The sequence below is a fragment of the Myotis yumanensis genome, unplaced genomic scaffold (assembly GCF_028538775.1).
Source record: "Myotis yumanensis isolate MYYU_CA2020_CCGP unplaced genomic scaffold, mMyoYum1.0.hap1 SCAF_8, whole genome shotgun sequence".
NCBI lineage: Eukaryota > Metazoa > Chordata > Mammalia > Chiroptera > Vespertilionidae > Myotis > Myotis yumanensis.
This window is the reverse complement of record NW_027223759.1, coordinates 37272279-37285861: the sequence shown is the minus strand read 5'-3', so window position 1 is coordinate 37285861 and position 13583 is coordinate 37272279. Positions and strand designations below refer to the sequence as shown.

The 13583-nt window shown below is 38.6% G+C and overlaps 1 protein-coding gene across 1 annotated transcript in view; it reads right to left on the bottom strand.

Annotated features, from left to right (window-relative positions):
- PDE1A (phosphodiesterase 1A) overlaps positions 1-13583 on the bottom strand; it is a 158319-nt gene that overhangs the window by 46466 nt on the left and 98270 nt on the right. The window contains exons 4-6 of the mRNA XM_070422633.1: positions 13123-13189; positions 10235-10351; positions 8255-8395 (exon numbers count right to left, since the gene is read on the bottom strand). Coding sequence (XP_070278734.1) covers positions 8255-8395; positions 10235-10351; positions 13123-13189 — 325 coding nt within the window. The remainder of the gene's footprint in view (positions 1-8254; positions 8396-10234; positions 10352-13122; positions 13190-13583) is intronic.

Here is a 13583-nt window from a genome sequence, read left to right as displayed (position 1 = left end):
TTCCAGATCACCTGCTTCATATACATTGACCTTTTTGTTATCAATTGGACGGTTTACCAAAATTTCAGTACATACTGATATAAATCCACTTAAATAATTCAATAGTTTATCACTCACATTTTGTATAACACTCTTACTGCTCTAATATAACCACGTGTGACTACTTAAATTAAAAATAAATATAATTAAACAAAATTAAGTTCCATTTTGTTGTCACAGTAGCCACGTTTCAGCTGCTCAATAGTCACATGTGGCAGGTGGTTGCCATACAGAACAGTGAAGATACAAAGTATTTTCGTCATCACAGAAAGTCCCATTGGACAACACTGAGATTCAGTGGTAGGAATGGAGGATCTACAATGACATAAAGCTTGGTCTTAGTGGTCTTATTCCATACACTTCAAATAATTAAAGACCTTGCACAGAGCAACAGAAAAATATAACATAAACTACATGAATACTTGAATAACGGTCACAATATAACGGTGCAACAGAAGGGCAGATAGAATGTCTATTTTGTGGCAGTGGATTTTTGGAATTAATATGGACAAAGACTGGCAGCTAAATGTAAGGTTGGGAACAGAGAGATTCTAAATAAAAAGAGCAAATGTTGAATGACACTGTAGAAGTCTATATGAAAACTGAAGTCCTCATAGTACAGTTGTGTTGGAGAGTCAGGCGGAGTAAGATTGGAAATAGTGCAGCGCATAGGAAAGAGTTGATAGATTGTAATGATTAGTGCTGAGGAATTAGAATCTAGTATAAAAGGCAAGAGGAACCCACTGTAGGTCCATGAGGCCACAAATGAAGGAGCTGACAACTGTTGTGTCTCATAGTTGCCAAAGGCATGCTCTTATTAATCTTTGTATCTTTCACGTAAGCTAGCGTGGCATTTGGCGTGTAGTGGGAACTTAATATTTGTCCGTTGAATTGAATTGGACCAGTGTTGTATTTTGAGGAAGTAGTAAGGAGTAGTTGGTGAAGATATGAAATCAGACAATCCTGGTTTTAAATCTTTGTTAATCCTTAGACAAATAAGTTCTTTTCCCTTCCAGCCACAGTTCCTATGACAATAGAATTAGTGATCATCCCCCCGTGACTTTTACAAGAAGTTTATAGTCAATGTATGCACTGTGCCTATTGCAAGTCTTGCCACATAGTAAAATACAGAATAAGTGGCATTCTACTAAGCTTATTACCTTAAATGCACTGTTTAAGTCATTCAATCTGAAAAATAATAGTGAGCTAATGTATCTTTAGTGATTGCAATTCAAGAATAACTGCTTCACACATGGATGACTGAAGCAGAAATTATTTTCAGAATCAAAAGGAGTTGATTTAACTAACTGCTCTGTGTTTATAGGTGCATTTAATTGTGAGCCATTAAAAGAAAGAAAATGACCTTATTAAAGGCCTGTATTATAGGCTGAACTGGGACTGAGCTTCCAATGTCCCCAGTGAGAATGTGGAATTAAGCACCATGAAATGAATAGGAATTGAAATTAAACCAGTTTTTGTACTACCAGAAACCCACTGTTTTATTAAAGGAAATTTTTCCTAGAAAAAAATCACACACTTTCTTAAGTATTTCTTATATATAAGATTTACATATTTAACTGTGATTTTTTTAAAAAGCAACATCCAATATTTACTATAATAATATAGACTATGAAGCTAAAATTGTAAAAAGGTAAATAGAAAATAGATGTTAATCATAGATTATCTCATAAGTATTTAAAATTATCTTCCTAGCTGTCAAAATTACTCTACACGTGTTTCTTGTTTTTAGTCTCATTAATCTCTGCCTCTTATTAATAGTATTTCCTCCTTGAATCCTCTTATGTATTGCCACACTATAATCCTATATAATAAAAGGCTAATATGTAAATTGTCCCCTTGACCAGGAGACCGGAAGTTCGATCCCTCTATATGACGTGCGCTGACCACCAGGGGGCGGTGCGGAACATGGTGGGAGGCCAGTGGTGGTGGTGGGGTGCTGAGGGAGCGAGGGAAGGAGGAGGTGGGGAGGCAGGGAGGCAGGAAGCTGATCAGCCCTGATCACCGGCCAGGTTTAGGGGCCCTACCCATGCATGAATTTTATGCACTGGGCCGCTAGTCTTACTAATAAAGTTTACATTATAAGATAATTTGGGAAGAGAGAAACACGAGCTTTACTGTTTAATTAAAATACATCTATTTTGTATTAGCAAAAGTGGAATTTTGAGCTTATTTTTAGCTTCTTAGTTGCCGATTCACTTTACACTGGCATCAAATGAGAATTCTAACTCAGAAAGTGAATGCTTAAAATTATGGATTTTGTAAATGATTCACGAGGACAAAGCCAGAGAAAATGAGGCTGAATCATATCACTCTTCCCAACTAGAATGGTGGTCAGTACATAACCTAGGTTCTTCTGATTCCTGATGAGTAATAAGCAATACAAGACTGTGCTTCATCCACACTGCAGGTTGCATTTTGCCTAGCGAAATGCTCAGGTGGCTTTGCTCCAAAATAGAAAGTCCTCATATTATGTTATAGGGAGATACGAATGCCATTAATTGCATACACAATGATGACAGAAGGGAAGAGAAAGGATTATTAATATTAATTGAATTTTTAATTAGATGGCATCATTTAATTTTTATAACCACCCTATATAGACCATTTAGTAAGTAAATATATTTATCCCTATTTGGCAGATAACAAAGCTGAATCCTAAACTTCCCGAGATCACCTAGTTCTTAAGTGGCAAAGCAGGAATTCAAATCAAAATCTGTCCAGTTCTGGTTTCTGTTCCTTCCACAAATTACAATATTTTTTCTATGAATGACAACAGCATTCTTTACTTAAGGGAGGCAATATCCTATATAATAAAGAGGTAATATGCAAATTGGCCATCACTCCAACACACAAGATGGCCACTCCCATGTGGTCATAGATGGCCGCCACAGATGGCCAGGAGGGGAGGGCAGTTGGGGGCAACCAGGCCTGCAAAGGAGGGAAGTTTGGGGCAATTAGGCCTGCAGGGGAGGGCAGTTAGGGGTGACTGGGCCACCATGGGAGGGAAGTTGGGGGCGACCAGGCCTATAGGGGAGGACAGTTAGGAGTGCCCAGGCCAGCAGAAGAGGGCAGTTAAGAGCAACCAGGCTGGCAGGGGAGTGGTTAGGGGGTGATCAGGCTGGCAGGCAGGTGAGCAGTTGGGAGCCAGCAGTCCTGGATTGTGAGAGGGATGTCCCAGATTGGAGAGGGTTCAGGCTGGGCTGAGGGACACCAACCCCCCCCCCCCATGCATGAAATTCGTGTACCAGGCCTCTAGTACTGAATATATTCTTTTAAAGTTTCAAAAGCAGAATTTCTAGACAATTTAAACAGATATATTGATGAGTAAAAGTTAACAGAGCTTTGATTTAAGATGCATAATGTTAATTTTCATAGTTGAATTATTCCATGAGAGAGGGAGGGAGAGAGAGAGAGAGAGAGAGAGAGAGAGAGAGAGAGAGACAGTACGTATGTCTAGGGATGGGAGAATTTCACATCAGAAAATCACATTGACCTATTAATTCCTGCTGTGACCAAAGACCATAATTAACAACTCTTTTATCATAAATTATAGGGCTGAGCACTTTTTTTTCTCTATGCCTTTGAATAGACTGAGACAATTTGCTATAATTTACCCAGTATAGCAAGCAATTATATAATAATAATAATAATAATAATAATAATAAATTAATGATTTTTACTAATATTACTGTATGTGCTAATAGCTATATTTCAGGAACTAGGTTAGGTGCTTTACACATATGATATCATTGACTCCTCATTGTCATACTATAAGGTGCTCAGTATTACTAACTGCACTTTAGTGACAAGGGAACCAAAGTAGAGAGCAAACAAGCTAGGAAGTCATGGACTAGTGTTTCAAGCCCATGTCTGACAGCCTCAAAAGCCTACACTCTTTTCACTCTTCCAAACAGTGCTGTCTGGGAAGCCATTTCTGAGATCAGAATTTCCACAGAGTTTGTAGAATAGAAACATAATGGCAAGTTTTCTGTAGATTGCTTGGAGGAAAACTGAGTAATTTCAGTGTGTGGGAGGCTATTTCTGGGTGTAGTAAATGGACTACAGTTTCCAAAGGAAATAGATTTCAAGTCATGTCTTTTTCTTCTACTCTTAGTGTTATCGAGAACACAATGCCAGGAGCCATCAAAGGCAAGCGTTCCCCTGCCAAGGCCCCGATGATTTCATACTCAGAGACATTTGGAGGTGGCGTGGCAGCCCTCAGTGAAGCATTTGCTCTTCAGCAAATGGACTGAGCTACCCATACCAAGGTCCCTGTGGCTCAGGGCTACAAGTCAACCAAAGGACAAAAGAGAGTTGGAGACAGAGAGTGTACTAGCATGGGCTCTCCTCTGCACTGCCTACTCCCAGGGTGTCCACATGACATTAACAAACTGAAGGACAACCACAGTCCCTTTCAAGCAATGGTCCCCTGAACACTTGGCAAGTGACAGGCTGCACTTGTCACCTGACACTGTTGGGCTGCTCCTGGAGTGGTCCTTAAATGTCACACTGATAAGACCATTCGGAAACAGCAGCACATCAACCAAAACACTGAAGTGATATTTTTATGTGGATGGAAACTAACATCCACCTATCATTACTTTTTTCATCTAAAGAAAAGCCTTTTAAAATAACTTTCCAAAAACAGTCAAGCTGGTAGTGTCACCTAGTTTTGACAAAATAGTCAATAAATTTGTAAATTTATTTTGCCTTTCCTTTCACCATCCAACATAACATTTCTCCTTACTCCCTCTAGTTCAAATGTACTTTCCAGATCCAGGACAATACTGACAGTCTCCCGCCAGATTATTTTTATTTTTTAATTTTTTTAATGACCAAAGTAAGGGATAAGCAAAGAACCCACTGATATATTTTCTTTTTTTTGTTAAAGGATGATTAAAGTCATAAACAAGTTTTCAAAACTTGCTAGAGTGGAGTTATATTTACAGTTAGTAAGTCACTGTTGTCTCAAAAAGTGACTGTGTCATCTTTACTGACGTCTACTTCGTAGGAGCTGTGCCCGGGGGGGCCAGATTTCCTCAGCCTTCCAGAGAAGTTGGAATGTCTTGTTGTAACCTGGAATGAGTCTTCTTTGCAAGTCTGAGGGTACAGTCACACTGTGTATTTGAATCTCCCTATTTCCCCACTAATACAACCTTCCTCAGCTTTTCAGTCTCATCTTCAGAACCTCTGTCCTGGAGGTGAAATAGGACACTCTTTTTTATCTCCCTTTACATTTGTGACAAAAAAAGGACTTAAGCAAAATCATATTTTTAAAATTCTGATTATACCCCCAGCTTAAATAGCATAGATCTTTGCATTATACTTCAAAATTCAGCAGATATTTTATCATACCAAAGTAGGCATTATTTTCTATTCTATCTTGTTCTGAGGAAGTTCAATCAGTTCAGTTTTCATTAAAGAGTAAATCTTAAATATTCAATTTTTCAGTTTACTTTTTCAAAGCCACAGAATTCAGAAAAAAAGGAAATGCCAAATACTTGAAACGTGTGCCACCTCACTATCAGTGTCAAGAGCAAGGCCTTAGAAAGGAACAAGTAAGCAGGTCAAACCAAGAAGATGTTAAAGCAATTTCGGCGAGTGCAGCAGCTTTGACAGCTGTCAGGGACACTTTGCTTATCACATTAATTGCCATGCACATCAGACCAGGTGAAAGCAAAGAGTGCAGGAAACAGCCATGACCATGAAGCCTTTGAAATCAAAAGAGCTTTTAAAGTATGTCTATGTGTGTGAGTATGTTTGTGTGTGTGTGCACATGCACACATGCTAGAAAGACAAACAGGTATGAAGAAGGTTACACAGACTACTTTGAAAAAACTTACACTATTTTAAAGTTATATCTTTGAATGTTTGAGTTTCTACTTATTATTGGTAACTTTTCCTCCCTTTAAATGTCAATCATACTCCTGGAATGAATGGTAACTCAACCAGGGACCACCTCCCACCATGACTACGTTTGATCTAGCCCAATGTGCACAATACACCTTAATTCAGTGATGCTCCCATATATAACTTAAATCAGAAAAACACAAAGTATGAGGTTGACATAGTTCAGCCTAGAAGGTCACAAGAGGCTCATGCTACACTATCAATGAAGGCTTTTGAGATTTCTACCTCCCTCCAAATAGAACTCAACTCCAAATCAGGTTATATTACTTTGTAATCCTATATAATAAAAAGCTAATATGCAAATAGACCAAACAGTAGAACAACAGAACAACTGGTTGCTATGATGTGTGCTGACCAACAGGGGGCATGTGCAGAACATGGTGGGCATTGGCCGTGGCAGGATGGTAGAGCAGGTGAGCGGGGGTGCCAGACCAAGGTAGTTGCTGTTATCGGGGCGAGCCTCTGGTGGTTACTGAAAATTCTTTGCTTCCGAGTGCCATGGTCCCACCTGGCGCTTGCACCCACTGCCAGTGCCAGCCCCACTCACACCTGCAGCCAGCACCAGAGCCACCGCTCACACCCACTGCCAGTGCCTGGTGCTGGCCCCAATCGCTCCACGCCATCAGAGGGTGCGAGTGGGGCCGGCGCCATCATGCGTGGGAGTGGCAGTGGCAGGCGTGGGGCTGCCAGTAGACAGGGGACCTGGGGCCACGGCAGGAGGGGCTGGGTGGGGGCATGGAGGCTGGGCCAAGACCTGCCCCTGTGCCTATTGCAGCCTTGTGGCCCATAATTCCTTTCAAGGTGCACAAATTCATGTACTGGGCCCCTAGTCTTGTCATAAAATGCATATTTCTATTGAATTGCTGGTGAGACTTCAAGAAAATGCTTTATTAAGAGCCCAGCTGAGCTCCCAGACATAAGCCATTATCAACTGCCAGTTATGTGAGTGAACCATCATGGATGTCTTGCCTAGTAATGTCCTCACATGTCCAGTCATAGTTGCTAGCTAGCTGGTTGAAATCACAGGAGAGACTCCAAGTGATAGCCTTCTAGTTGGGACCCTTCTAACCACAGACCCTTGAGATGTACTAAAAGTTATTGTTTTAAGCCACTAAATTTGGAGCAATTTGTTATGGAGCAACAGATCATTGGAACATGGGGCAGGAGTGGTATCTGAGCCCAAGGCATTGATGGATTTGCAGCATTTTGGAGGCAAAGGAAGATGAAAAAGAAGAGACAATATTTTAGTCATCACACGAGACACTATTGGATAAACCATAGCAAATGAATATGTGTATTAAACAACACCCTATAGTTTCTTGGGTGAAAATGAAATAATAATGAAAATTTTCTGTATACAATAAACTTGGAGAATTATGTAACTGTTATATGTTTTTAAGATCTCCAGGCCAACCTACTGTGTGTGGTTCTAGGGGCTCTGCATGGCACCAAGTTAGGAACACAGTCTCTGGTGGAGAAAGATGAGTATTGAGGTTCTCTAGGCCCCCAAAGAGTACTAGTTACATAGATCTGAGTGCCAGTGACCCTTGCCAATAGAAATGGTACAACTTCTGAATTCTAAAGAGGTAGACAATCATGTCCTGAGGTTTGGTGGAAAATTCTCCTTACGTGCTTTTTGACACCACTTCAGCCTTGGTTAATGCACATGGAATCAAGAAGGTACTAAGATTTGGGGATTTCACATGGCCTACACCCCTTTGAACCCACTCAATTTGAAACCTTCAGAAGAGCTGCTTCTCTCTTTTCACCTGGGACGCAGCTTAAACTCTGAGACATTATAGAAACTCCAGGCAATCTCCTGGTTCCTATCATCTACTCCTTGTTGACCCAAAATTTGCATTGCTGAGTCATTTATTTACTTATCTATTGATTCATTCAGTTGCAAAGAAGAGGAAGGATATTTTGGGAAAATTCACATGAATAATTTCCCAAATACTCATTAGGATTTGATTGTGATTAGCAATGTATGTAAAAGAGAAAAGGCTGCCGAGGCAGTTTAGAAGGACACAATGATATAAGGGAAGAGCACTGTAACTAACTTTAATTCCAAAGACTTTCTTTAGGTCACTTTTTTTTATTGATTACTATGGGAAAATGAATTTACAAACAAAAATGTTCAATAGCCCAAATTTTGGAAAACTCACAGTATATTTTCATTTGCCTCTGGGTATCTTTTTTTCACTAAGTTAAAATACTTTTTGAAAAATGAATGTTATGGATTACTCATTAAACCAACAAACTTCAGTTACAAAGCCGTTCTTACCATGATACCTGTATGAAGCATTATGCAATGCACAGTTTGAGTCACATCAGCTGCGTGGATCAGATTGTGATAAGGATTTTTGTACTTGCTGTAACCAACCTCTAAAGCTTCTGCAAAGGCAATTAGGCAAGAAACAGGAATCTGTGGAAAGTAATAATTATGATTATATTTTACCAAAAGAGCAGCTCTAAATCAACATGAACACAACAATTTTAGGGAGAGGACACATTAGGGAGTTAGATTCTTAAAGTTCAATGTGGACTATTCTGAAAAACCACTTCATCAACCTGTTGGCTTTCAATCCTAAGAAGGATTGTAACCCCCCAAGTGTTTAACTAAGGTAGATGAAATGGCAGTCTTACCCATACTGCTGTCTTTAAATGTTTACATCTTCCAGTGTCAAGTCAGAAAGCTAGTTCTTAAAAGGGTAGAATTTACCTATTAGAATTGGTGAAGTCTAGTTTTTCCATCTGTAATACTGTCTCAACATAATTAGCTAGTTTATTAACATTAATGATAGAAAAAGAGCAAAGGGGAGGCCAGATATTATAAACATGGTCACTGGGAAGCTACAGCTTCACACCCCACAGAATCAGAGCATTCTCCCTCCAAGGCAGTGGTTCTCAACCTTCCTAATGCTGTGACCCTTTAATATAGTTCCTCATGTTGTGGTGACCCCCAATTTCATTGTTACAAATTGAACATAATTAAAGCATAGTGATTAATCACAAAAACAATATATAACTATATATGTGTTTTCCGATGGTCTTAGGCGACCCCTGTGAAAGGGTCGTTTGACCCCCAAAGGGGTTGCGACCCACAAGTTGAGAACTGCTGCTCCAAGGGGATTAACACCCCTCCCTTCCCCCCTCCTGGGGGACATAGGACATGAGCGGTAAAGTTGGGTTGCCAGAGGAGAGGTATTTGCCTGTCAGTCTAACCTGAGAAATAGATAATTAGCTAGGGGGCAGAGCTACTGCAAGCATGTGAAATCTGGGTTAATTGGTTAAACTCCCAGTTATAATCCCCAGAAAAAGAATTCTCTCTCTCTTGCTTTGTTCCTGCTCCCTGCACTCTCTTGCTCCTTGACCTGCACTCACCCGCCATGTGGCCTTCAACAGCTGCATTGGCCATGTGGACCCCACACGCAATGGACTGCAGCTGAGAACACAAGCTAAGCTAGCCAGATGCTAAACTGGACTGTGCTTTCATATGGAGTGGAACCTCTGGGCAGTGGCTTTAATCCCAGCTCCACTGAAGCCAAGATTGGACTTTTTCCATGGCGAGACAGAGGAAGATGGGATCTTGGAAGGGAACCCCTTTAATTTTATATCATCAATAAAGCTTTCCATAATACCTCAATTTCCCATAGGGGCCTCAGAAAATTCCTTTTCCCATGGCACCCCAAGAACTCCACTTCCACCAGTAGCAGGTGGGTACACAAGAGCACCCCATCGATGGCAAAACAAGACATTAAAATAAATGTCCTCCCAGTACCTTCCAGCTCTAAAAATACCATGATTCCATAGGTAATGATGAAAGGTACAGCAGAATGCTCAGAAATCTGATCAAACCTGTTGTTTAAATGGCTCTAAATGAAGTAAATTAGAAGCCCTTTCGTTTTAGTTGAGGAAAGGTTGACAATAAAGGTTCTTTCTGTGTCTCAGGATCACAGAAGATCATATTTCTTTAAAACATAGCTTTCAATCTCTACATGGCTGCCTGTGAGTGATTCTGGAGGATGTTGGTATGTCATTGGAATGAGATTATAATGGATTCATGATATCCAAGTGGATATATAGTTATGTCAGTGAGTAGGGGAGGATGGTAGCTCCGGTGATGAACTCCTCCCCCTAGCTCTGTGACCTGTCAACTAGAAACACGGTAGACTGCACTGGTTAAATGATTCAACGTTCTGCATTTTCACAGTTATTCAAGTAACTAATTCTGAGCATTTCCCTTTTATTCCATGTTTCTGACCTTGAAACGGTTGATAAGATCGTATCTGGTAAACAGTTCATAAATCATAAACTTCAGGCTATGTTCTCCACTTGCTTCATTTAAGGCAAATACATCAAAAGACCATTTGTCAACTTCCTGTAGAAAAAAAAGAGTAAGTACTTCAGGTGGCAAATTCATACAGTTTTGTTTCTTTCTATGAAAAATTATAGGAAAGATCAGGCATTATACATCCAGCCAGCCAGATTTCAAATCAGCACATTAGACTATATTTTAACCAGTGTCTGATATGACAAGACCACTTAGTGTCTGTGGTTCACAAAAGTGAGGCCATAAGGCTTAATGTAGGGGTAAGATTGTCTCCTTAATCCCAAGGTAATCAAAAGGTGCAATAAGCCTGAGGACACTTTAATACTTCTCTGATCCTAAATCTTGCTCCAAATTTATGCCTAAATTAATTTCCCCAGAGTGGGCCTTATGTAGGTGATGTTAATTGAGGGGTAAAAGGAAGACAGCTCAAATTTCTCTTTCCCACCCACCTACCTGCTACGTTGCTTGAAATTCCACCATAGGATTTAGTAATTTGGTTTAAATCTTTGATATTTTTATATCTTCTTTTCAAATGCAAGTATATGCTACCTTATTACTCACTCTAACCTTGGCGGATTCATTTATACTTTCCTCCAGGGAAAGATGGGAAGATAAAGGAAGTGGGTCTTTTGATTGAGGAGGAGGATGGTAATTTTGGCATTTCAGGCAATTCCCTCAGGAAGGAAGAGGGAAAGAGGTATTCTAGGAAAGCACCTCTTGCTGCTGCATGGTTTTGCTTAAGGTAATTCCAGGGCAAAAAAAACTTGAAATGGCCTTGTAGCAGGTGATATCAGTCCCATACATCCTGAGGGAACTTTCAATGTAAAGTTTGAGCTCCAGCACCGAAGCTCAAACTTTAAATAAATCACTAAAATTAAGAAACCTAAAGAAATGCAGCAAAGTCAGTTCTAATGATTATCAGAAACTATTAGCCAAGAAGGTCTGATTACATACACTGCAGGGTTAATATTAGTAAGTAAACGGACAACCTTAAATCTATGCATCAGTTTTGAATTTGAGCAGGCGATGTTTAGAGCTTCACTCACCTACCACATTTTATGGAGGCCAACTGTGTGCTGCATCTCACACGCTGAAACTAATCTAAAACATCTGATAAAAAGCATTCACACAGTCTCCTTTAAACTTACTTCTTTTGAAACATAACAATAACTTCAAATGGTCTTTTGAATCACTTGGAAACACCAATGAAATATTTACTGAACTGCTTGTGTACCTTTGTTAAATTCCTTGCATTTGGCCCTAAGTTGATCCCTAAACACTTGCTTTATCTGTTTGTCAGTTGCAAGTCTCTAAAAGTTCTATTAGAAGGCATTTTACCATCAGTAAAGCTCAAAGGAGGCCAACAAATCTTTTATCAAATTCCAAAGCCAACACAGAAGAATTAGTTCAGACTGTTACAAGGCTGCTGTTTACAGTTCCCATTAGGGGTTTCCCACTGGGTAAAAGGTTAGTTCTCCATTTCTTGGGGATTTTCATCAACAATGATGATTACCTTTGTAAACTAATGCAGATGCTTGGCTTTGACTTGTCAGATTGAGAACACAGAAAATAAGGAGGTATTTCAGGAAATAATAATTATTTAAGAAAAATATTCTTTAATAGTTCCTATGTTTTTTCTATAGTATATTTTAGAAAAACATTTACATTCTCTCATACTTAAATATTTTGTGAGTTGGTTTCTAAGCAAAGGTTCTTAAAATAAATAATTTACTTTCCCATAGTTGAGGAAATAAAAATCTCTCAAGAGCTGAGTAATTAATATCCTATAATGTGACATTTCAGCTACACAATAATTGCTATATCAGATTCAGAAACATAAAGATAAAAAAGCATCTAAGAAAAACAAGCTATCTTTTTAAATTAATAAGATTAAAATCTAATATGTAGCAAAGGAAAACCAAATGCAAGGGGTTACAGAAAAGGAAATCAAATGACAAAAGAAAGCAATAAAAATTTAAGCTAGTAAAGTAGTTTAATACATCTTTTAATTCTTGGTTAGTACAGGAAAACCACCGTAAGACTTAGAGAAGACAAAGTTGAAATTCTTCCACCCAAATTAAGTGATAGAAAAAAGTAAGGAATGTTGAATTATGAGCTTTAAAAATGCTTCTGTAGAAATAATGGCTAGGAACAGTACACATACACACACACACAAACACACACACACACACACACACACACACACTGGAGAGAAGTAAATGAGCCAAAACCTTTCCTCTTCAGAGTTTTGACACATTAGTATTTCTAACACATTAAATATTCTAATACTGCAATTGGGTCTCAGACTAGGGCAGCCATAGGAAAAAAAGAAACAAGAAAGATAGTTTGTTGTTGTTGTTGTTGTTTTCTTTCTTAATTTTCTTACTTTTTATAAATTTTTTCAGACCTAAAATTCTGGACAATTTTATTCCATATACATTTTTTGACCGAAACATCTTTTTATAATGCATTCAACTTTTCTATAACATATACAAAACCAAATTTGTATATTCTGACAAGTCCTGGTGCTGTCAAAATTGAATTCAAGATCCATGTAAATAAAGCATAGGAAAAAAATCACACATGTGTGCTCACACGTGCATATGCATTGATATAGTTTGTTAGTGAAAATCAATCCTCAATTAAGTCTAAAATGAGTCGTAATTTGGAACACATGACATTCTGTAAAATGGTTAAAATATTTTTTACATACCAATACGTAAGCTGCAACAAAGACCTATTTTCATTTCCTCTGACAATTTTAAGAAGATTTAAAAACATAACTATTTGGAAAACTAAAATAATTGAAATTATTTCACCTTTAATGTTACTATGACAGCTTCTGGATATGCCAAACCAACCATGTGATAGGACTTTCTGTACATCCTAAAAAAGAAAAATAAGTATGTATATACACATATGTATCACTTACTCAATATAAATATAAGGGGAAAGATTACTTTCAACTAGTTCGTCTTTTATTGTTAGTTACAGGCTGCCTTTGTGACAACAATGAAATAACTACAGTCATCCTTTATTAAGCTCTACAATGTGACAGATGCTAATACTATTTTGTTTACTTACAACCACAATCTGAAGTCCTATTGATTTTAGTTTCCAGGTAAAGATATCTTTGCCTTAACTTCATCTTATTAAAAGAGACTGTCTTTTGGGTATGCAACAATAACACTTTCTAGCATGTCACCATATCACTGACAGCAGGATATTCTTGTTTTATGTCCATTTATGTACCAAAAACTTCAGTGTGGAGGTTGAATGT